The sequence below is a fragment of the Anabrus simplex genome, chromosome 3 (assembly GCF_040414725.1).
Source record: "Anabrus simplex isolate iqAnaSimp1 chromosome 3, ASM4041472v1, whole genome shotgun sequence".
Classification (NCBI taxonomy): Eukaryota; Metazoa; Arthropoda; class Insecta; order Orthoptera; family Tettigoniidae; genus Anabrus; species Anabrus simplex.
Genome location: NC_090267.1, coordinates 184,874,627 through 184,901,490, shown reverse-complemented (window position 1 = coordinate 184,901,490; position 26,864 = coordinate 184,874,627). Strand labels below are relative to the sequence as shown.

The window sequence follows — 26,864 nt, the reverse complement described above, 5'->3', positions numbered from 1 at the left end:
ATAAAACACATAAATATGGCATAAATTTCTATGTATGTGTAATGCTAAGACAGAATACATGTTGAATAGTGATATTTACACTGGCTCGCTTGGTAATGTGGATAATACTATATCCAGAGCCGAATTTAAATACTGCAACGCCCCTGGGCCCACGTAACTTTGTGTCCCCCTTCCTTAAACTTGATAAGGACAAAATTGCAATTACAATTATTGTAATATAATGAATAGCTGCCTCTCTGGATCAGTGGTAGAGCGTTGGCCTCTGGATCCCAAGATAGCAGGTTCATATCCGGCAGAGGTAGTCAGATTTTTTAAGGGCGGAAGAAAGTCCATTTGACATTCCATGTTGTATGATGACGGCATGTAAAAGATCTCTGATGACACATTTGGTGTTTACCCGACAGAATTCATTAAATCTCAGCCATAGATACCTAAGAGAGTTTTGGTTTACTTGGACTGCCATCTAGTAGGCCTAGAGTAAAACATAATGTCGAAATTGACGAGCAGACAGCCAGATGGCGTCAAATTGAATTTTGTCTGCACACAGTAGCTGACAACATTATTATTATTATTAATTTAACCGAGAGAGAAGACGGCTATCAACTCTGCACAGTTCACTCCCCCGTCTTTTAAACATTAACACGTAATCACTATGAGAGTGGAAATTCTGATGTTCCATTAACTACTGATTTCTGTGCTTCCAATCATTGAAACCAGTTGTTGCAAATTGGGATGTTCCTCCAAAAAGACCCCCTGTGGGTGGGGGAAGCAGATGAAGAATACACCCACAGTATCACCTGCCTGTCGTAAGAAGCGACTAAAAGGGACGACCAAGGGTTGATTATATTAGAACCATAAACCTTCCTGTAATTAGTACCACCACACGGGGAACACCATGGGTCGCTTTTCCTTGCGCGTAGTACCACTATGTTAGGTACCAAATAGGTTTGTGATTAGCAGCAAACGAGAGCGCGACGACTTTTACAGTACCTGTGGTTAGTAGTAGCTCTATATGAGCGACATCATGGGATGACAGAACCCATGGTTCTGGCTTTTCTATGATTAGTACCCACTATATGAGGAACACCGTGGGATAGTAAGAGTCCCTGTGGTTAGTACACTTGGGTGATGAACACCATAGATTTGTGTTGCCTGTCAACTGCGCCACAATATGCGAAACACCATAGGCCTGTAATACATGTGCGGATTTCATTACCTGTGAGTAGTACCATAATGTGTGGAATACCGCGAGTCTACACTACTCTTGATTAGTGCCACAACATGACAAATACCATGGTTCTACTTTTCTAGCGATAAGTACCATTATGAGGGGCCAATGACTTGGATTTTGGACTCCTTTCGACTACAAGCATCATCGATTCAGTATCGTGCTATAGAAGCAGTCCCTTGGTCAGTAATACTATTGTTTTACGCCAGCTTCTGTACATGTGAGGCACTGTGGGTCGGTTCCACTGATCGGTCTAAATTCATATCCATTCATTCTTCGTCCTCACGTTTTGAATTGTGGTCAGTGGAGGATTTTGGGTTTTTAATTTGTCATTTCATTTCATCTCATTTTGTACCATTAGGGGCTGATGACCTAGATGTTAGGCCCCTTTAAACAACAAGCATCAGTCAATCATATTCCTTAGTCACCTGTATTTTCTATTATTTTATTAGCAATAAGGAATTGCGAATTAGATCCACTGATTGTTTTAATCTCATAACCATTTTTCATCACAGTTTTTTTAAACTCCAGTCACTAGATACATTTTCAATTTTAATTGTCATATCATGTGTCGTCCATCTCGTTTCATTAGGGGCCGTTGACCTTAGATGTTAGGCCCCTTTAAACAACAAGTATCATCATCATCATCATCCAAAAAGTTTACAAGGAGTACAAAAAGAGATCGTTGACTGCAGGAATAAACCAGATACTTACATTTCATAATGTCTCCATTTAAAAGCTTTCTTTCAAACAGCACTTATGTCAGAAATCGCTAATTGTCTTGATACATCTGCATAGAGTTACAAAAATTGTCCTGATACTCTTTCACTCCACTTTTAGTAACATTATTTATTTATTTATTTATTTATTTATTTATTTATTTATTTGTTTGTTTGTTTGTTTGTTTGTTTGTTTGTTTGTTTGTTTAAGCTAAAAATAAGGGCAATTGTACTGGGCGTACGCTCAGCAAAATTTTCTGTGCTGGTACCATAATTTTTATTTTAGTCATTGTACAAAGGCCATCCGGAAAGTCACACCCGTTTGCGCAATAAAGACACAGGAGTAAATATTAACAAATATACACATTTTTATTGGAAAGAGCATACTTTACACTACTTCTCCACGTAATCTCCAAGCAAATGTAGGCATTAGTTATAACGTGGGACGAGTTTTTGTATTCCAGCGTCATAGTCCTCCGCCGCCAGCGTATTGAGATATGTAGTCACGGCTCGTTTAAGTTCTTCATTGCTGTCAAATCTTTTTCCCACCAGAAAGTCTTTAAGTTTCATAAAGAGATGAAAATCCGAAGGGGCCAAGTCCGGGCTATAACAGGGGTGGTCGAAGGTTTCCCACTTGAATTGCTTCAAAAGTTGTTGTGTTATCACAGCTGCACGAGGCCTGGCATTGTCATGAAGGAGAATGACGCCTGGTAGACAACAGACCTCGCCGTCGATTTTGTATTGCCCGCCGTAATTTCTTTAATGTTTCACAATACGCATTAGCATTAATTGTCTCCATGGGCCATAAAATCAATGAGCAGTACACCTTGGCGATCCCAGAAAACGGTTGGTTGGTGAATGAGCATGATGCCACTCCATTGACTGTCGTTTACTCTCAGGTGATACATAACAAACCCATGTTTCGTCCCCAGTAATGATGCGAGTCAGGAAAGAGTCTCCTTCATCGGAATAACGTCCCAGAAACGTCAGTGCTGCAGCCATACGCTTGGTTTTGTGCTGCGAGGGACCCACCTTGAACAGATTTTTGAATAATGCAGATGGTCTTTGACAATTTCATGAACAATTGTTCGAGACACATTAGGAAAATGTTCACAGAGTTCATCAGTTGTGACGCGCCAATCTTTCTTCACGCATTCGTCTACTGCGCTCAGCAGTTGTTCTGTAATGACAGATGGTCTCCGTGAACGCTCCTCATCGTGTGTATTCCCCCTCCCCAGGTTGAAGTTGTGACACCAGCGCCGAACAGACGACTCGTGCATCACATTGTCTCCATACACCTCCGTTAATTGGCGATGAATATCACAAGGTCAAACGTTTCGTGCATTAAGAAATTTAATCACGGCCCTCAATTCACAACTGGTGGATTTCTCAATTTGTTTAAACATTTTAAACGATCACAGACACAACACATGCAACCTCGCACAGCAGACAAGCCACTGACACGGTCTGACCTTGCCCAGCGGCTACCCGAGTCGTCAGCGCTTCATGCGGCACTAATGGGTACTACTTTCCAGATGGCCCTTGTATGAGAGGAAATTGTTTGAGTTATAGTTTGGATACTGTGGAAAGACAAGGCTAATTTTGGTGTCTGAGGCACAATTAATTTTCCCTCCTCTTTTCCTCTTCTGCTAATCTGCAATAATTTGCGCTACTTACCGTAATCATTTTCGACCATGCATCTTGTGTACGTAACATGAAAAATACTTCATAAAACTCTCACAAAATGAATAAAAATGCCTTTCACTTTCACAGACTTCTCCATAACTCTTGGTATTATGGGAAATTAGCGGCCTTGTCGATGCACTCAATACCATATAGTTGTCTCTAGGTGGCGCTGATTTACTGCCCGCTTGACTTAAGTTGTAGCCTGAAATCATTTTGGTACCCATATGCAGAACAGAGGAGGCTGTGTTTCAACATTGTGGTGGTATTTATAATATTATTACCAACAGCTTTCACATAAGCGGAACAAAAATTGTGTTATTCATGTCGGAAGCTTTCGTTTTTGAGTACTATGAAAGTGTGCACCTTCTAAAAACTTGTTTTAAGACTGTCAGAGCTTTTCATTTTTGTCACCCAGGTCCCAGGCCCATAATGCCATGCCTAAATTCGACTCTGAGTATGTAACAATTGACACAACTCTATGCAGATTATTTTCATAAAGGCCATACAGTTTTCATGGGTTGCTTTTATACATGTCCTCCTATACTAGATGAACTGTGGATTCTAAATACTGGTACTGTTGCTGTTGGAACTATCATGAAAAATCAGAGTACATCAAAAACTAAAAAAATAATGAAGTCTCCTTTCAACAAAAACAAAATGAACATTTATTTTTTCTAAAATGGAAAGATACCAGAGAAGTTTACTTACTTTCAGCTAAGCACAGAATGGCAGCCACCAATATTCCCATGAAAACTGAACATGGTGTTGTTAAAAAAGAATGAATCCTGATGCTATCATTGATTACAATTGGAACAAAACTGGTATAGACCATGGCTATCAAATGTTGAGCTACTATCTTTTCGATAGACGTAACCTAACGTAGTAGAAAAAGTGTTTTTCGACATTTTTATGATAATGGTGGTCAACTCTTCAGACCAGCCACAGAAGGTTGACAATGTGAAGAAGGTCATCTATGAGCCCACAGTGTCCTGCTGTAAAAGTAAATTCAACCTTGATCAAATTGAGATGATTGGATTGATAGTGGATGCTTGTGAAACAATTCCAAGTCTTCTTGTAAAGATGTGGAAAATACTAGGAATTCCACATATTACAATTGAAGAAAATGTAATCTCTTCATTTATGCAATTATACATCACTTACACATTATGTAACTAATGCCTTACTGTTCTTAATCTCTTGTACTATTTTCCTATCCTTTGTCTGCATTTGTCTAATCCTAATATTTGTATATGTTACACTTTGTCCTTGTGGCAGCCTCAAAAATTTTCAGGAAGCTAATCAAATAAAAATATTAGGAAACATGAGCACAGTCAGTTCATCTTTCTGACTACATTGCATTACTAATGCAAATGTTAAGTCTGAAAGAGAAACATGTATAATAGGACAAACACAATGGCAGGTCAGTGTGGGAAGAGTGAGCAACAGAAATATGAGACAAGGACAAACATAGAAACACAATATGACAAGGGCAATCTCTACATCTTCAAATAGATAGGCTCTCTCTTCATCAGTCCCAATTCTTCTACATCCATCTCTTCTCAGCCTCCATCAAGATAGATGGATTTTATAACAGATTTGGCATTGTAAGTAAGCATATCGGTTATTCTTGTATTAAAATGCACTAAAATGCTCAGTCCATGGTGTAAGATATAAATTCACTTGCTCAGTGTTCAAAGTGTTAACCAGTGTTATCCGAGTCCACTGATATTGCTACAGTTGTTGATGTATATATGTCTGTCTCTCTCTCTCTCTCTCTCTCTCTCTCATGAGGAGTGCCTTGTAATGAATCCAATAAGCCTGCAACCAGTATTGTTTATGTACCTGCATGGCCTTTCCATACCTAAACATATAAATGACCACTTCCTTGTCAGTTTTGCAACTTCCAATTTAGGTAGTGTGTATATGTATACTGCACATTTTGGAGGATATGTTTCAGAAACTTCAGAACTTTGAAATTACTGATCATTATTTGATCAACACAGGTGCCTTCTGAGAGAAATGTTGGGTAAAGCTGTGATCCATTTACAAGACGAGCACGTAAGGACATTCCTGGGTATTCCAACACACATATGGGAGATCCTTACTGAACATTTTAGACAGAACGGAACCTCATTTATACATGATAGTGAGAAGGTTGGTAATATTGTTGCACTTTTTATATTTTTTGTTTTCCTTGGACTGTAGTATTTTGGACTATTTTGAAAATATGTGGATATTGTTTTAAATAAATTATCTTCTAAAATGAATTATCATAATACTATCAATTACCAAATTAATTTTGAACATGGAGAGGTAGTTGTTTGTTTTATAATTAGCCAACACTTAAGTTGAATTCTAAGCCACAAATAATGTTGTTTTGAGAGAATTGGTCTGTGGCTTTAAAAAATGTAGTATTACAACTCTATCCAATTATAAACTTGGCATGCAGTTTTGAAAATTGACCAAGTGGCCTAATGACTTCCTCGACTTTAGAATTCATGCAAACTTAAAATTATGTGCCTTTTTATATGATCTGTTATATTTACCTTGTTCTATGAATAGTTTTAGTTCTAACAGTATTGCAGTATTCTGAAATTAAAACATCCTGTGTACCTCCAATTCTTAACTTGTTGGCATGTTATGAAATGTTTTTTGTTGCCAGTGCTGCTTTACAATGTGAACCAACTGCAGGCCTTTACGATGTGGATACATCATAGAATGTTGAAGATCTTATAGGTAGACCTTATCATCAACAAGGAGGTACTCCACTGAGCCAGAAAATTATGTGAAGTCGTAACCCTTGCAAAACCCAGGAAAGTAACCTATGTCATCCACATCTTCAGAAATGACAAATCTAGCTTGATACAACTAATGTACAACTTGTCATAGAAGGCAAGATAGAAGGGAAACATGGACTGTCGGCGGAGAAGATTATCATGGATGCAGAACCTCCCACAATGGTTCGACACCCATAATACGGCAACGTTGATAGAGGAAACGCAAAACAGAAAAAAACTTGCTCCATGATGGTCGCCAATCTATTGTGAGAAGAAGCTGGTGGTGGTCGTAGTGTTTCAGTTATATACAGGTTTAAAAAACAACAGTAAATGCAGTGAATATTTCATTTTCACAACCATATTAACCTCCAGAATAGATGCAGTTTTGATATTATTTCTGATTTTGATAAAGGTTTGAACACTACTTCATTGTGAAGAGGGAAAAAAAGTCCCTTCATTGTTATTTGCTTCTGTTGTAAAGGTATTCCGTCTATTACTGAGCAACTTGGCTATGCGGTTACAGGTCTGCAGTTGTGAGCTTGCTTTTGGGAAATAGTGGGTTCGAACTTGACTCTGTTGGCATCCCTGAAGATGGTTTTTTGTGTTTTCCCATTTTGACACTGGGCAAATGCTGGGGCTGTCCCTTAATTAAGGCCACAGCCACTGTCTTCCAACTCCTAGCCCTTCCCTATCCCATTGTCGCCATGACACCTATCTGTGTCAGTGCAACGTAAAGCCAATTGTAAAAGAAATTATTTCTTTTAGACTGTATGTTGCTTCTGAATTAATGAGTGAGTCAGCTATAAGTAGAGACTGGAAAAATTAGTATCTATTTTAATCAAAATTAGTATCTATTTTTTTTTAATTAGCATACATTTAATGAAAATAGGATTTTTCAGTGAGGTAAAACACACCCACAGTCATATTGTTTGTTAGGGTCTACAACAAATCAAAATGTTCAAATCCACAAGAAAAACCACTGTTCCTATGAAAGCATTGTAATAAGTTCAGCGTTGCCTTCTTTCAAGCTTCACCTTCTGTCTGTAACCACTGTATCACACTCTTTGTCGACATTATTAGGATTCACAATAAATCAAAACAAAATTTAGTAAATGCCGAGAACTCTGACTGCACTGCAGTTAGTACAAGCATGATATCACCGAGCTCGATAGCTGCAGTCGCTTAAGTGCAGCCAGTATCCAGTATTCGGGAGATAGTAGGTTCGAACCCCACTATCACACCAGGCAAATGCTGGGGCTGTACCTTAATTAAGGCCACGGCCGCTTCCTTCCCGCTCCTAGCCCTTTCCTGTCCTATCGTCGCCATAAGACCTATCTGTGTCGGTGCGACGTAAAGCCGATAGCAAAAAAAAAAAAAAGCATGATATCACTTCTCACACCTTCCTTCAGTTGATTTTGAATTGCATCTCTGAGAGAACTGTAACCAGATCGCATTTCCTTTTGTGAAAGAATTGATGAACTGAGCAGTTTCTCAAGCTCTGCTGCTTTCCTGTTATTCAAGATGAGCGCGAGAAATTGCAACAAAATTATTGCGGTTAGGGTCTTTGTCTTTCAAAGTCTGCAGCTTGCACTTTGAAGAATGAGCTGCTTTAATGAAAATGTCTTTGTATGCAGCTTTCCTTAAAGGAGCGAGCTTGATTAATGCATTGTTAGTTGCTGCAGAAAATTTCCTGCCACAGATTGCAGAAAAAGTTAGCTCAAGGTTATGAAGTTTGGGGTGCAGCAAATGAGAGGTTGGATACTGAGATCCCTAGAGTTCAGGAAGCAGCTCAACCATCTCACCTACATGATCGCCGACAAAGACCATATGCACATTAATTCTATTCACTTCCTGGTCACACAGATCCCCTAGGTAGTTTGCCATAGTTGATATCTTTCACATCAGATGACTTGGAAAATGTGACAACATGTTGAAAGTACCCATTTTAAATAGAAAAGCCCGTATGGTGGCCATGATCATTAAGGTATTGAAGTCTAAACGGTCCGACACCATGGTTAGCCGGTTCAAGTCCTGTTGGTCGAAAAAATTTCACCCATCAGAATGTTGGCCAGCAGGATATGGAAGGTGATGGTATACAATTTCTAATCTCTAGATTGCGTGCCAAAAGCCTTGTTGAAATTCCAAACCTCTCCGCAGTGCTCATATGGAGTGAGGACACATGATGCTGTTGATGGTGATTCGTCCATCGGATGGAGATGGTAAGCCTTGAGCAGACCCCTTGGTACTATTCGACAGGGGTAGGCTATGTGCCGGCATCAGGTTTCACCCTCTCCCTTTCTACTACCATATGTCATGTCATTAATTTCATCTCATTAACTCCTCTCATAAAATCCCACCAAGACAAATTCATCTCACCTCATACCCGACCCCATAGAGAAACGGGCCAAAGGTTGGACAAACAGCAGCCCATTTAAATAGAAGCAGCATCAAACCGACTATTCCACTATGTAAGCAAAGGTGAAGGAAAAAGCTTTGTTTCCTCTGAATCCTCACACTGAAACTTTAAGAAGTGTAAATACTGTACTTGTATATACACTTTCTTGTATTAAAAAGTGCAGACTTCACCATTGTTACCACATCATTCAAATCAGACATCACTGTGACCCAACAATTACGAACTAAGCTAAGCTTATGTGCCCAGCACTTTACATGCTTAAGATGATCCCCTATAACCACTCATAATCTTTCATAAGAGATGGTCATATATGGAGCACTGACAAGGACTTTCACAGCATCCCGTCATATGGTATATTGTAGGTTTGCAGTGCATCCAAGACAGCTTGGGAGCAGTTTTTAGCATTTCCTGCTTCAAGATACTTCACTGCAGCAACAAACAGTTTACTTTCAGATTCAACTGGAACTTTGAAAATAATTACAAAAATATGTTGCCCCATTCTGTCAGTAGTTTCATCACACAGGATGTTTATTTTCTTCCCAGGCACAACTTCTGTTGACAGTGTACAGTGACCAAAGGCAACTTCTAGGAAAATTAAAGAATAACTTTTAGAATTTCATATACTTTACATTACAATGAAGGAATCTAGCAATAAATAGTCAGTAATGGTACTGCATTGGTGACTGGGATGCACTAATCTGAATGAGGTGCATGGTGATATTGAAAGAAGGAATGGTCCCTGGACCAAAATAATCCTAAGAATTGAATCCTGAACCAAAACTTGATGTCTCGAAGGGAGATCGTAAAGGTCTATGGGCCGCTTTTACGAATGCACCTAATCTAACCTGTCACTTCCATTTGGTTTGTCGAGATCATAAACTAACCTTCCACTGCCATTTGGTTTGTTCAGATCACAACTTCCAGATCACTATAATTTTACTTATGACAGTTCTGTTCATTGTGTCCACTCACTGCAATGTTGTATTTATGCATCCCAGATCTGTGTGGTTTGATTAGGTGCATTATAACCCTTTCAGACCTGAAAGAAAACTAGAGGTGTGAATTTTTGTTTGTACGTCAAAAACAGACTAAAATGCTCTCAAACACATATATTTTAAATTTACTTTACAAAATAAAAATGAACATCAGAAAAAAAAAAGTACCCGGACAATTGTGCATGTCAGGACTTAATTCACTACTTACACAAAAATAATCAACTCAGTACATGTGAATATACATATGTACATGATAAGATGTTCTATTTTCGAGCTCAGTAGCTGCAGTCGCTTAAGTGCGGCCAGTATCCAGTAATCGGGAGATAGTAGGTTCGAGCCCCACTGTCGGCAGCCGTGAAGATGGTTTTCTGTGGTTTCCCATTTTCACACCAGGCAAATGCCAGGGCTGTACTTAATTAAGGCAACGGCCGCTTCCTTCCAATTCCTAGGCCTTTCCTATCCCATCGTCGCCATAAGACCTATCTGTGTCAGTGCGACGTAAAGCAAATAGCAAAAAGATGTTCTATTTTATAGTGTGGAATGATTTAAAACAATTAAAATATTTGTTCAAACACTAGTATATATTACATTTTTTACATTGAGTACGAGTTTTGCTTTTACAGTCCTTTTGGCGGCAGCACCGTGCTGTCAGACCTGAAAAAAAACTGGAGGTGTGAATTTTTGTTTGTACATCAAAAACTTACTAAAAAGCTCTTAAATACATATGTTTACAGTTTATTTTACAAAATAAGAACTATCATATGAAAAAGAGCACTCACACAATTGTGTGTGTCAGGACTTAATTTGCTACCTACAAAAAATAAAAAATTCAGCTCAGTACATGTGAATATACACATGTACATGATCAAATGTTCTATTTTACAGTGTGGAACGATTTAAAACAATTAAAATCTTATACATTAAATTTCTCACTTAGAGTATGAGTTCTGCTTTCACAGTACTTTTGGTGGCAGCACCCAGCACTCCCATATGCATTAGCCTGTAGGGAAACCTAGCCCGTACAATTGTGCATATCAACATTCAAAACTTCATGGTATTATGTACGATGTTGTATCGTTACAATTTACGTTCACTAAACAATTTACACACTTCATTTATTATATTCTGATATTCAGTAAAGCCTCTAGAATAATATGAATGCAATAAATAAATAAATAAATAAATAAATACTTACTTTTGGCATTACTGCTTCTCGCCATCTTGCCGATGAACTGTATTTTTAAACTCTTCTTTCTGCACCCTGGTAGTCAAGCGCTAAAATAAAAACAACTGAAGTACATGCCTACGTGTCCCGCACAAGCACTGCAGTCTGGTCGAGTGCCAAGAAATCGTCAAGTATGCTCAGACATAAATAAAATACGAATCTGCACAATTGTGTGTACATGGTCTGAAAGGGTTAATTACCTGATAAATATTTCTCACATAGAGTTTTCACACATGCCAGCTCTTCATTCAAAAACTCTGTAAGCCATGCTCGTAACTCTTGGATTTTCTGTAAGCCATGCTCGTAACTCTTGGATTTTGCCAACACTTTGTGAACACTCCAGCTGTTCTTTCTGAGAAGTGATCTTTGAAAGTTTTCCAGCGTTTACAACTGTCTAATTGCTTTGTAATAGATGTCTGTTTGTTTGAGATTGAGATGGATCAGCGACAGCGATAGAATTTTCTCATTGCTTTTTAACGTGATTTTCACTGTAAACATGTTTTATGATACTGTCCACAGTTTTCCCACATAACTCTAAAATTACAAAATTTCAAAACACTATGAATGAATCTGTAGCGTATAAACTATAATTTGAATATTGCCGAATGGGCAGTAATGATCATGTGCCCAGTAACCTCCTGCAGATTTATTCTCTTCACCTTGTGCACAACAAAATTCAAACAGGAATGACGGGAAGTAAAAATATACGTCTCTCGTCTTGTCTCATGCCAGTAGAGCTTTTCAGTGAAAATCAATAGAAAAATTGTATGAAACCAGACATTCAGGAAGAAAATGACACACAATTCACGTCTTGCAGGTATTGTTTATTGGCAATAATCGATAAAAAGTCGTATGACTGTTGTATAAATTGATTATTAATGAATCAGTTCAATTAATGCTAATCAGTTGTAATGTCTGAAGTTTTTCTGTCATTAAACAGGGCTTTTGCTGAAAAATAATGCATTTATAATGAATTATCTACAAAATCACAAATTTTTGCTAATTTTGCATTATTCACATTTTCAGTTGAAATTCACATTAAAATTCATGGCTATCACAAAATGCGGAATGTTCTGGTCCCTAGCTAGTTATAGGGCTTTGCGTAGTCTGGTTGAGTGATGGGATGTTTTAAGTTGGTCATGATGAGGTTATAATTTAAGGCTTGGCAGGTAAGATTGTGAAAATCTCTTAACAGAGATATGTTGCGAACTGGATGTGAAACATTTTTGGGCAACTCATTTCTTGCTTCTTTCTTCCTTTTCACCCCATCAAAGTTAAAATTAATTAAAGAAATATGTCTTTGTGGGTGTATACATTGTATATGAATAATGAGCCTTTCTACCTAATATCAAATTTAAAATGTGAGTGTATCCTTGAATGTTCAAAATCCTATGGGTAGACCATGTCACCAACAAGGAGGTACTTCATTGAACCAGGAAATCACGTGAAGTCTTAACCTGTGCAAAACCCAGTCAAGCACTTGCTTTCATTTAATACTATACTCCTTCAACTATTAAGTCTGTCATCATGGACAGAGTATACAAAAAGCTCAGTTCGGCACACAGACAATTAAAAATGGCAGGGTTTATTTTACAATAACGTACTAATGAACACAGTAGCATACAAAATAACATAATAAACATTAAAAGTCATTGAACTGATTAACTAAATTATTAGCAAATCACACTCAAAGTACTGAACCATATGAGTGGCTCTGTAGTACGGCAATGGAACTTCTCCGCGAGGTGAAAGAGACCTCTTTGATTAGTTCTCTGCCGAGGCTAAACTGTTGGCAGAATTGGACGAAGGGATAGAAATGGTCCCTGTAGCTGCGACCTTGAGACCATAGACTGGAATATCAGCCAGTCTTATGTGGTATCATGGTATTGTGTATGCCATACTTCTAAATTGTGGACTTCAGGTGGTTGCTGCACATGGATCTCTATTCTCACCATCGCATCGATTACCCACCCCTTGTCTTGGAAGAGCATCATGTTGAATTGTTGAATGCTGCCACTTTCTGAGATCTGATGGATTTCCTCAAAGACGGAATAATTTTTCTTAGTGGATACTGAGATCTGTCTGAAAGGGCTCTTACGCTCATGTTCCCTGACATTTTAAATCACCACACCACTTGTCAAGCTTTCAGGTTTATTTACTGTTGGCAAAGCAGTATTGCTAATTCTGGTTCAGTATTGTAAACATGATTTTAGGTAAGATTATAGGCTATTGACTGATTGGGTGGCTATATACACATTTGATATAGTATTCAATTTCCAGGATGAAGGTGGTAATTCTATGGTTGAAGAAGTCTTGCAGTTGTACTGTGAGGTAGCTCCTCAACGACGTCGATTTCATGTGTTATGCCGAATGATGAAACCCGATAATCCAGGTATGTAATTTTGTATTAAAAGAGACTTAAATTTAGTGTAAGCATCACATGTTGTCATAAATTGTATTTACTAGCATATCCCTCCCTCCATCCCTTTTTTTATGTGGGATGGAAAAATAGAGGTGGGGGAATTATTAGGACTGGTACTAGAGGCAACCAACACCAAACTTCATCAAGATTGCAACAGCAAATGTCCTGACACTGACAGGAAAGACCAAGGAACTGGTTGACTTTATGAAAGAAAAAGATATAGCAATACTTGGACTGTGTGAGACCAAGAAGAGGGGCACGGAAGAGATACTTCTGAAAGAAGGATACAGGCTGTATTACAGTGGAGGACCTGCAGCAAAAAATGGAGTGACCATCATACTTACAAAAGAAATCCAAGAATATGTGGAATATACAAAATCTGTCAGCGATAGGATGATGGTGATGAGACTCCACTTTGAAAATGGTGTGAAAGATCTATTTCAGTTGTATGCCCCACAAACGGGTTGCATAGATGAACATCTGGAGGACTTTTTAGAGGAAGTAGAGAGACAGATAGAAGATAAGGAAGTGATATTGATGGGAGATCTAAATGCAGAAGTAGGAATGGGAAGACAAGGAAAGGAAGGTGTTGTAGGGCCCTTTGGATATGGAAAGGTAAACCCAGAAGGTGAGGTGTTGGTGGATTTTTGGATGAGGAACCAAATGATTGTTGGAAACACCTGGTTTAGGAAGAAGAACAGTCAGAAGATTACAAGGTATGGTTGGGGAGACAGAAGAACAAAGACCATGATTGATTATATAATCATAGAGAAAGAACACTGGAAGAACCTTTTGGATGTTACAGCTATGCCTGAAGAAGCCTTCGGTGGAGATCATAGAGTTGTGGTAGGAAAATTGAAAGTGGGAAAGATTGAAAAACCCCCATTAAGAAGAGAGAAAAGAATTAAATTATGGAAGTTGAAGGAGAAAAACATACAAGAAGAATTTCAAAGGGAAATAATACCCTTGGTACCCAGGACGGAGGTGGGGAGTGTTGAAGATGAATGGAAAAGATTTAAGGAAGCACTTGGATGTGCAGAAAAGGTATGTGGTAGAACATCAGGAAATGTGAAGGACAAAGAGACACACTGGTGGAATGATAGGGTAAAGGTTAAAGTGAAGGAAAAGAAAATGGCATGGAAAGCATGGAAAACACCTAAGACTGAAGAAAGTAGAAGAAAATATGTGGAGGCAAAGAATTTGGCCAAGAAAGTAGTGGAGGAAGAAAAGAGGAAGAGCTGGGCCTTATTCACACAGAAATTGAGAGATGATATGCAGGGCAGCAAGAAATTACTGTATGGTATCTTCAGAAACAAAAAGAGAGATCAAGTAAACACCAGATTTGTGAAGGATGAAGACGGCATAATATTAACAAAGCCAGAAGAAATAAGGAATAGATGGAGAGAGTATTTTCAGAAGTTGCTGAATGTAAGAAGTGATGACAGTCATTCAATGGACAACCAGGAAAGGCAATTAGTTGATGAAGAAGAAATTACAATGAATGAAATTGAAATGGCAGTAAGAAAGATGAAGAATGGAAAAACTGCTGGAATAGATGAAATTTCAGTGGAGATGATAAAGGCAGCTGGAGCTGTAGGCCTGCAGTGGACATATCAAGTTTTCAGGATTATTTGGGAGAATAAGGAGGTCTCTGATGATTGGCAGAAAGGAACAATCATCCCAATTTTCAGGAAAGGTGATAAGAAAGTTTTGAAGAACTACAGGGGAATTACTATAATATCCCATGTTGCTAAGATAATGGAGAGGATACTGGAAATGAGGATAAGGTTGAGGGTCGAGAATCAGATACTGGAAAATCAGTTTGGTTTCAGAAGTGGAAGGTCAACAATAGAGCCCATTTTTCATTATGAGACAGCTAATGGAAAAGCAATGGGAGTATAGGAATGATATGTTGATGACATTCATTGACATTGAAAAGGCATATGACAGTGTCCCCAGGACGCAAGTTTGGGGCAGTCTGGTGCAAAAAGGAATTGGACAGGGATTAATAATGATCATGGCAATGTACAAGGAATGTTATAGTTGCGTGCAAGCACAAGTTGGGAGGACAAGTTGGTTCAAAATAACTAATGGGCTGAGGCAGGGAAGTGTTCTATCACCAATCCTGTTTACAATAGTAATGGATGACATTATGAGAACAACAAAAGCAGAATATGGAGGAAGAGAAATGAACATGATGTTATTTGCAGATGATATTGTGATTTGGGGAGAAGACGACAGGAAGGTTCAAGAACAGTTGGATGTGGTAAATGGGAAAATAGAAGAATGTGGGTTGAAAATAAGTGTAGAGAAGAGTAAAACCCTTGTTATGACTAGAGGGGAGAAAGAAGGAAAAGATCAAATTAGACTTGCAGACAAGCCCCTGGAAGTAGTGGAAACATTTAAATACCTGGGGAGTGAATTAATGGAGAATGCTCGACTGGATGCTGAGATTAGCAAGAGGATTCAAGCTGGAAGTTGTTTCTGTCGTAGTGTAAGAAACATGTTATGGGACAAAGATGTGCCAATAGAAGCAAAGGAAGCTATGTACAAGATGTATTACGTACCCATAACTACTTACGGGGCAGAAACTTGGACAATGACAAAGAATGATGAGAGTCGAATACAGGCAGCCGAAATGAAGTTCTTGAGGAGTATGATACAGAAGAGTAGAAGAGACAAAATAAGGAATGAGAAAATCCAGGAAGAAATTGGAGTGGAAAAAATGAATGATAGAATAGAGAAGAGCCGACTAAGATGGTTTGGGCACACAAAGCGAATGAGTGACAAAAGAAGGTGATGGAAATGGAAATGCAAATGCAGGACGACCACGATGAGATGGACGAACACAATCCAACGCAGTATTATAGGAAGAAACCTGGACTGGGACACAGTGTTGGAGGAGAAGTGGTGGAAAGACCGAAGAAAATGGAGAGGAACCATATTTGCCCCTACCCGGCTACAGCTGGATAAAGGGAAATGATGATGATATGACTAGAGGTTTTTAATGCTGATTATGAGCAGGTGGCTTCACAGGTGCCCTCTGGTATAAAAAGCATCTAGGTGGAACATAGGACCTACTTAACACCCAGGAGCTAATTTTTGTGTAGTGACTGCATAAATCAATAATAACAGTACAGTATATATACTTTTGCACTTTTCAGGTCTTACTGGGCATTTTCTTAATTTTTTATGAGGTAATTTATGATTAATGGCCAAATGTGATACATAATGTGTATTGTAACCTTCCAATAGATTCCAGATCGGAAATTTAGGAACCATTGAAGTTTATGATAAAGAATAAGTATAGAAATCACATAATGGTATACGTCCAGTCGTTATATGTCCAGACACACCAGTAAGTTGAGAGAACTCGCTCAATTGAACAATAAATAGAACAAAATTTTGGAGATATAGACAAATTCATAAGCTCAGAACCTCCTGGTATACATATAATTCATGTCCAGAAAAGTAATGTCTGTATAAGCAAATACTACTACATGAAATGTCATAGCTCAATAGAAGAGTAAAGTAAATATCTATGTGTAACGCCTAATTTCAAAAACAAGATATACGATGGAGGCCATGGAATGGATTGAACGATCAGTTTTATCTATATTGGTTATACATTATCTAGTTGTCACAGAATAAATCCGAGTACTCGAATAGTCATTTTATGAAGCAATCGATTGGTACATAACTTGAGAAGATGAAACAGATTGTTAAGCGTGTTCCTTTACTTTGGTTCCTAATTAAAAGAATGTTTAATATCAAAGAGATTATCTATAAATGTCAGAAACATATGGAAAGGAGGTTACCGGCCAATGATTTATGTTGAACTGAAAGAACGCAAGCTGTTATTGTTATTATTATTATTATTATTATTATTATTATTATTATTATTATTATTATTATTATTATTATTTCACCCAACGAGACGACCATGCGGGCCTTAACCCAGGATGGTGTCCTGGAGGGTCTGGAAATATGTTGAAAGTGTCCAATTCATAATATTTAACAGCTGAGACGATGGAGCTGCATTTCCTGAATCTGTCAGCACGATAAGTACCCCAAAGGGATTATCTTTCATTATTCTATTATGTAGCTGCTTTATAGTAGAGTAGTTATTTCCTGTTATCAGAATGTGACACAATTTAAAGAAGACAACTTGGGTGATATAACAGGATCGTCGCTAAATAATTTCATGATCTTTCGTGGAGGGTGATGAGTTCTTTATAATGATACCATCGGAATCCTTGTTATCCGTATGCTACTTATTTGGTTTTACACACAATCATGAGTGCTATGAAGGAATTTTACTAAAATATGTCTGTTATATTTATGAAATACCGTCTTCGTAAAATTGATTTTTCAGCGGACCATTTATTGCGTAGATATTTTGTATTGGAATGATAATAATGTAATCACTATGTGTCAGGGTTGAGAATCTTTCGCATTATAATTTCATGTCAGGTATGCGAGTCTTCGTTAGAGAAATACTTATATTTACCGCATTGATTATGGTGATTTTCATACATATTTTAAATGAGTCTTCTTCGGAGATGAATATGCTTATATACTGTACACAATGGATTAGAATTGAGCATGACCTGCATGTAAAAAAGGATAGAAATGTTCTTCAAGGTCTGAAGCTTCCTTGTTATTCACCTAATTCTTCCTCTAGTTGCTCATTGATCCTCCTGTATAGGATTCTGGAGGAAATCTTGTATGTGCATTCTGAGGGAAATACTTCTGTAATTATTTGGATTGCTTTTATCTCCTTTTTTTGAGGAGTGGGTGGATTGTGGATGTGGTCCAATGTTCGGGGAACTTTTCTGTTATCCATTTTTTTTGTTAGAGCCATGTGTAAGGATGTTTGAACTGTATCAGTGGCATATTTCCATATTTCTGCAAAAACTTGGTCTTCTCCGTATGCCTTATAATTTTTCAACTCTCTGAGTGCTGTTTCCACCTCTTGGATTGTTGGGGGTTTTATGAGTTGATGGACGTGTTTGTATCAGTTGCTAAAAGTTCTTGGGGTTCTTCACAATTCAAAATTTTAATGAATGCTTTTACCATGATTTCGGCATTTTCCTTGTCATTATATGTCTTTTTCCATCTTCACTTTTCAGCATTAACATGGGAGGGGCAAATTTTTGAAGTTGTCTTCCAAACGTTTTTTAAAAGTCTGGAATTGGTTTTGTGGTAATTTCTTCTATTGAGTTGATTAGATCTTTCTGTGATTGTCTCTTGGTTTGCCTGATAATTTATGTGAACTTTTTCCTGATATTTTTGATGTCGGTTGCACTTTCTTCTGTTTTGTGTGTTTGAAATTTTAACCATGCCTGATGTCTTCTTCATGAATTTTGTCACATTCTGAGGTCCAGTGGGTTCAGTGGGGCTAAATTTTCAGTTTGTTGCCTGGGAATTGAAACCAGTTCTTCTAAGTTATCTGTCAGTTTTATGTTTTGTGTGACTTCTCTATATTTATCATTTCTAATTACCGTAATTGGTGTGGATCATAGGTCCTCTTAAAACTTGAAGAACCTAATTGATACGGTGACCCTACATGTTACATTGACTAATGGTTCGAATGTCCTCTTTTGTTTATTGTGTTTTGGTTTATTTTTTAGTGATGTGAACTTAATTTTGATTTTGACTATGTAATGATCTAAACCTGTATCTACTCCTGAATACTTTAACATTGTAGATTTCCCTTTGGAAGGATTTGTCCATAAACACATGATCCAGCTGCCATTCCCCTTTTCTCCAATCAGGATGTTTCCAAGTTTTAAGTTTGTTTGGCCTCCTTTTGAAGTATGTGGACTTTGAGATCAGTTTGTGTTCTCTGCAGAGTTCAACAAGTCTTTGACCATTCTTATTTGTATGTTTATGCTGAGCCCATTTCCCAATGATATCTCGGTATTTCTTTTCTCTTTCAAGTTGGGCATTGAAGTCCCTTAATACGATCTTAATGTTGTTAATATGTACTTGGTTTACTGTTTGGTCAAGGAGTTCCAAATCCTTTTCCACTTCTTTCCTAGTCTTTGTTAGAAAATTATTTTCATTAGTTGGGGCATGGGCATTTATTAATTAATTTCATATTTTGTTGGATGCTTTTAAACTCAAAGTTGCAATTCTAGGTGAGATGGCTTGAAAATTGATTATCGAATTTATTAGTTTCACAATGACTATAAACCCAGTTCCAGATTGGGGACATTGTTTCATAACCCTTAGTCCAGATTTCCCGTTGTAAATTCTGTAGCCTTGAGATTCGAACGGTTCCTCTGTAGTATTTCTCATCTCCTGGAGTCCTGCTACTAAAATTTTCTGTTTATCTAATTCATCTGTCAAGTTCTTTAGTTTTCCTGCTATAAGTAGAGAATTAATATTATGAGTTGCAATGTAGTTGATCTGATCTTGTTTGATGTTCTTATTTGCTGGCATAAGAATGGGTGATTCCCAAACCTCTGACTCGTTGACCCACCAAATCCCATGTAGCCTTCTCCTGCTTTCTTGGACAGGATGGTGAAATTTTTTTCCTGAAAGACCTTTCCATAGTTAATTTTCAAAGGTAGTTAACCTTGGGTGGAGCAAGCTCTGATTTACAACTGTGGTTGTTAACCACAGAGGGACAACCCCAGATGTTCAGGGTTCTGGTTTGGCATTTCCTCTTAACCCAATGAGGTATGGTTTTCCTGCCAATACTCAGGTAGCTGATTGCAGTGGTTTCCCACTGGGTGATGGGGTCACCAAGTCCCTATGCCAAAATTTCAAAATTATTACACAAAATCCTAAACAAAGAACAGTGTTCCATTGCTTCCCTCTAGCTTAAATTCAAATAAATACCGATGTAGGATTCGACCTCCCTCCTCTCGCTTACCCATTCGCTGTTCCCTACATGTTGTTTTTAGGTAGTTCAGCTTTGTATTCTTTTCCACTGGCAGGAAATACTTTAATTAACCATCACAAGCTTGGCTTTTATGAATTGTAATTTTCTGTGGCCAATTTAACGAATTGTGTAACATTTTCTTATATGAGGATTACTCTCTCTCTTTTGATATATGTTGTTTTCTCGATTCAAATTCTATTGATCTTGTTAATGCCTGTTTTCTTCTAAAATACATGTTTTCTCTTGATGTTGAGATTAGTGTATATTTTCTGATTTCCTCATATTTGCATTTTCCTGTACGTACCATGTACCGCTCCGGGTTCCCAACACCTTCCTGATACTCTGCTCTTGAACACTGGATTTATGATTTTTTGTACTTGTTCGAATGATAGAGCATGGCATGGTCATGGGTTTCCGACTTGCGAGTTTGAAAAAATAATGGCAGATGCTCTTCTGTAGTTACGGTTGCTTCCTAAATTCCACCATACATAACAGCACTTTTGTATTGCAGTCAAATGTTCAAGTTTAATCTATTTGGGAGTACTCCAATCAACTGGTGAGTCAATAGACTGTTGTTTGAATGTTTGGGTATGTCCCCTTCAGGACGTTGGAAGAACATTTCCAGAAGAATTTTAAATTACATGGCAGAACATTCTTTGTGATGGTAAAAGTACATTTACTTCTCAAAAAATGCTGGAATCCTTGAGACCAACTGTAGAAGGCACTTCAAATGTGTCCGAAAATTTTACCTGATAATGTACGTGTTCCACAAATAATAATTAAATATTATGTTTCTACGAAGAGTGATGCGTACCTTACCTATGCATCGGAAATTGTATATGATGTATTGTGATATAGATGTTGATTCCCATAGGGAATCTGAAATATTTGTTCCGAATGAGTAAATTTATAATACCAATATAAATGGTCCATTATTGGACATTATAAATTTTCCAGCTGACTCATTCCTGGTTTGCCAGCGTTTCGCCTTCGTGTGCTAGGCTGGGCTCATCAGTTGGTACCTAGCACACCTACCAAGACGCTGGCTAGTGCATACCGGGGAGGCCACTACGTAGGCTAATTGTAGCCACCGGCAGTGCCAATGCACTATGAGACACTTTGTCCCATTATCAAAAATTGATGCCTGCCTGGCCATCAGATGATATAGATGTTGATTCCCATAGGGAATCTGAAATATTTGTTCCGAATGAGTAAATTTATAATACCAATATAAATGGTCCATTATTGGACATTATAAATTTTCCAGCTAACTCATTCCTGGTTTGCCAGCGTTTCGCCCTCGTGTGCTAGGCTGGGCTCATCAGTTGGTACCTAGCACACCTACCAAGACGCTGGCTAGTGCATACCGTGGAGGCCACTGCGTAGGCTAATTGTAGCCACCGCAGTGCCAATGCACTATGAGACACTTTGTCCCATTATCAAAAATTGATGCCTCCCTGGCCATCAGATGATATAGATGTTGATTCCCATAGGGAATCTGAAATATTTGTTCCAAATGAGTAAATTTATAATACCAATATAAATGGTCCATTATTGGACATTATAAATTTTCCAGCTGACTCATTCCTGGTTTGCCAGCGTTTCACCCTCGTGTGCTAGGCTATATCATCTGATGGCCAGGCAGGCATCAATTTTTGATAATGGGACAAAGTGTCTCATAGTGCATTGGCACTGCCGGTGGCTACAATTAGCCTACGCAGTGGCCTCCCCGGTATGCACTAGCCAGCGTCTTGGTAGGTGTGCTAGGTACCAACTGATGAGCCCAGCCTAGCACACGAAGGCGAAACGCTGGCAAACCAGGAATGAGTTAGCTGGAAAATTTATAATGTCCAATAATGGACCATTTGTATTGGTATTATGATGTATTGTTGCGAATGGGAATAGCAGTTATCATGGCAAAACTAATAGATGCTAATAGTTTATGGAGGGATTATATTCCTTGCGTGTTTAAGTGATTTAAATGCAATTACAGTGAAATCCATGCGGATGGAATGCCGTGAAGATCATGTGTTGTGCTAACTTACATTCTGCTACTTGAAATGCTGATTCTTCTTCTGCTGAAAGGAGATATTAGCTCTATAAAAACAAAATCATTGTGAAATACTCCAAATTCTCCAGCTGTTGAAGTGCGAGTTCTGTATATCTATTTCTTACGTAGTTAGCAGTGAAATGAAATGATGTATGGCTTTTAGTACTGGGAGTGTCCGAGAACATGTCCGGCTCGCCAAGTGCAGGTCTTTTGTTTTTACTCCCGTAGGCAACCTGTGCGTTGCGATGAGGATGAAATGATGATGAAGACGACACATACACCCAGCCTCCGTGCCAGCAAAATTAACCAATGATGGTTAAAATTCCCGACCCTGCCGGGAATCCAATGCCATGGAGCCGGACGTAGTTAGCAGCAATAATGCATGCATGCCACTATTCATCGCATTAGGTCTCAGGTGTTAGCAGTGCCGTCTAGGCAGCAGACCATGGCAACTTGTGCAGTGCTCACACTTCTCATTCTATATGTTATGCATGTAGCATGATAGTGGTGAGAGCTGTCAGAATGACCAAAAATTACATAAAGCACCATTCATCCTCGTGCATGCACTCATTGACTGGGGTGACCCTTCAATTTTTTATATTTAAATGCATGCTAATTTTAAGCATGCATATTGGAAAAACCTAACCATTAACAACGGATGTGCGCCAATTGAAAACAGCACATTAAACATCGAGTTAGTTTGAATGTTAAACAACTTTTTACAACATGAATTGACATAATTAGTTTGGTTTTAAGAATGCATAAATGCTAGTAACCCATGTGAGTACTAAATTTAATAGCTCTTTGAATAATCCCTTTCAGGAAAAATTGCTGGTACTCTGGTGTCTTTTAAAAACATTGGTAGTTACAGCGGCATTAAACACAGCATCATCGACATCATATAAAAACATGGCATTTTTTGTTAAAGAAATGTTGAAAAGTTTTGGATTAACTCCATTAGTTCTGTAAATAATCAGAGTTGATTATCTGTCTTTTAAAATAAATTATATTTTCTGTATTTTTCTTCTGTGTGTAAAATTTATATATTTTCTAGGTGAAAGGAGTGGTTCATCAGAGGATTCACAAACTTTGCCTCGTCTCTTCTGCTTGGATATTCAAGAAGCTACCTCAGATATGTCTCATAGGCTTTGCCAAGTCTTGTCAGTTCAGAAGACTGTCAAATAAAACATTATAGTGCCACTTCAATTATAGAAAGATTTATTGAGGGTCAGTCATTTAAAGGCCTAACATCTTATGAAAAAACATACCAATCACGAGTTAAGTACTCGAGCAAGAAAATATACAAGTACTTGTAGTTGCTGCACGTGTTGGAGCTCTTATCCCACTGTGAAACAGGATGAAAAATGCCTGTGTAAAAGAAGTCTCTGAGTTACTGCTGGAACCATTTTGAAATGTAACCTTTACATCATTGTCTGATGTGAGTTGTTCATCTCCAAGAATGCATTTCTTCTCCCTGAAAACATGAAATTCACATGGGGAGGTGACAGAACTATAGAGTCAGTTGCATTAGCACTTCCCACTAGAATTGTTGCAGTTGTATCACAGATGACATTGGTAGTATGCAGTCATTATTGTGGAGTAAAATGTCATGTTCAAAGACTAGTTGAGGGTGTTTTGTCCCTATTGCCCACCATAACTTCTGGTGCATGTAGGCATAGCACTTGATCAAATCAAATCAAATCAAATCAAATCAAATCAAATCAAATCAAATCAAATCAAATCAAATCAAATCAAATCAGTATTTTATTTGCAAATTAGGTCTCTACTTAGGTAGCAAATGATACACAAAAATACAGTATTTATGCGAATAATACCCGCACATTTATTTTTAAAATGGGGGCACGAAATTGGGGTGCAGGTTTTATTTGCGTCAAGGTTGGCATTTTTTTTTTAAATCAGCCTTCCTAAATTTAGGGTGCGGGATTATTCGGTGGCGGGTATTATTCGCGTAAATACGGTGGCGGAGATTATTCGCTTAAATACCCGTATTTACGCAAATAATACCCGCACATTTAAAAAAAATTTGAGGCACGAAATTGGGATGCGGTTTTTCGCGTCAAAGTTGGCAATTCTTTTTTTCAAAATAAGCCTACCTAAAGTTAGTGTGCCGGGATTATTCGCGTAAATACAGTACGTTGTTCTCAACAACTAAATTTTTAATTAAAAAGATAAGACATTTTTCCTCAAATACAGTATTATACAATTTACATGAACAATTGTTCTATTAAAGGCACAGTTCATCCTTAATAAATTTATATTATTTACAGGATTCTACTCATAATATCTTCTGTACTTACACACATAATCAGCTCGTATACAGTATGTGAAATCACTTCAAAAATACTATACAGTTGCTATAAGATTTAAATGTACATTGCTTTTTATTTTTTAAACGTTCGTAACGATCTGCTGAGTCAACCAGAGCCCCTTTTCCACTACTTTTCAGAGTTCCTGAAGGGCCTTCACAGCTACCATAGTGGTCCCAGAGCCCTCAAAGTCCCCACTGTACTTCACCCGTACAGGCAGTTCCCTACTTCAGCTGTCCAGTCTCCATAGACAAGGGGATGGAATTCACTTATTCACAAAAATTCTTTATTTTCAATAACCTACACAGGTCGAATGCCCACTATTTGTTTTCTCTGTTGCTGTTTATTATTTTCTCGAATATCTGTACAGATTTTGGAAAAGGATCAAACAATACCCCAGGTAAACTGCTCCACTCCTTCACGCCCTTTGCAATGAATGAAAATTTACCCCAATCATTTCTGCTAAAATCCCATCTAATTTTATACTTGTGATCAGCCCTGCCGATATAATTATATTCAACTGAAGCCTCTCACGGATTTTCCCCCATGCTTCCTCTCCTGTATAGGCTCTATATAATCCTATAAGTCTAGTTTTCTCCCTTCTCTTACTTAAAGCTTCCCACCCAAGTTTCTCTATAATTTCTGACACACTACTTTTTCTCCTGAAATCCCCTGTTACAAATCTTGCTGCTTTCTTCTGCATGCCATCAATTTCTTTTATTAGGTATTCCTACTGAGGATCCCAAACACTGTTTGCATATTCCAACAATGGACAAACCATACTTAAGTAACTTTTATCTGTTACTTCTTTGTTGCATCCTTTTAAGTAGCCTCATTGCCATGTAGCGGTCTGTATGCTTTCCCAACAATGTCATCAACATGACCCTTCCTGTGCAAATTATTTTCAAATCTCACACCTAAGTATTTGCACTTGCCATTTCTTGGGACCGTTACCTCATCCAAAGTATAATTAAATTCAGTTTTTAAGCTCCTGTTTGTAAATGTTACCCAATTTTCATTCATTGGGAAGGACGTGAAGGAGTGGAACAGTTTACCATGGGGAGTGTTTGATCCTTTTCCAAAATCTGTACAGGTATTCAAGAAAAGAATAAACAGCAACAGAGAAAAGAAATGGTAGAGGGCATTCAACCTGTGTAGGTTATTGTAAATAAAGAATTTTTGTGAATTGTGAATAAATTCGTTTCATCCCCTTATGGAAATTGGACAGCCGAAGTAGGAGACTGCCTGTAGGGGTGAAGTACAGTGGGGACTTCAAGGGCCCTGGGACTGCTACAGTAGCTGTGAAGACCCTTCAGGAACTCTTAAAAGCAGTGGCAAAAGGGGCTCTAGTTAAGACGCAGCAGGTCGTTATGCACTTAAGGTACCAAAATGGTTTAAAAAAAGCAATGTAAATTTTAATCTTATAGTAGTTGTGTAATATTATTTGAAGTAATTCCACATACCATATATGAGTTGATTGTATTTGTAAGTACAGAAGATATTATGAGTAGAATTTTGTAAATAATTTAGGTTTATTAAGGATGAGCTGTGTGTTTAATAGAAAAATTGTTAGTGTAAATTGTATAATACTTCCTTTGTTAATTTAAAATTTAGTGCTTGACAAAAATGTATCTGTGTGTACCAGTTGCCACCAAGGTAGACACCTCATTTGCAAATAAAGTGATTTTGATTTGATTTTTGATCATTCTGGCATTGATCTTCTTCACCTCCTCCGCATATTCTAGGACATCCTTTCTAATGATCATTCCTACTCCATTTACTGCATGCTGTTGGCCACTGTAAAGCAGCCTGTAACCTTTCTTTAGTTTTCTTTCTCCTCTTCCTCGCCATTTTGTTTCACTAAGACAAAGAATGGTTATATCCTCCTCTTTCATGAACTCTTATCAGCTCTTCGGTCTTGTCTGTCTGGTTTTGGATATATTATGATACTGGTTCTTGATTTCTCACAGCTCTCCCAGTACCTACATTTTCTGAGGCTGCACCATATTTGCACTCATTTTAGGCTATTACTACGACGGGTTTGCCACTCCCAAAGAAATTTATAGCTGCTGCCAGCAGGTGATGGGGCTGCTCCGAACATTGAGAACAGACTCCTTCTACCCCTGC

At 38.0% G+C, this 26,864-nt stretch overlaps 1 protein-coding gene across 1 annotated transcript in view; it reads left to right on the top strand.

The window, feature by feature from the left end:
- LOC137498947 (uncharacterized) overlaps positions 1–23,595 on the top strand; it is a 70,132-nt gene extending 46,537 nt beyond the window's left edge. Inside the window, exons 6-8 of the mRNA XM_068226822.1 lie at positions 5,637–5,787; positions 13,327–13,438; positions 23,465–23,595. Coding sequence (XP_068082923.1) covers positions 5,637–5,787; positions 13,327–13,438; positions 23,465–23,595 — 394 coding nt within the window. The remainder of the gene's footprint in view (positions 1–5,636; positions 5,788–13,326; positions 13,439–23,464) is intronic.
- The last annotated feature ends 3,269 nt before the right edge of the window (positions 23,596–26,864 follow it).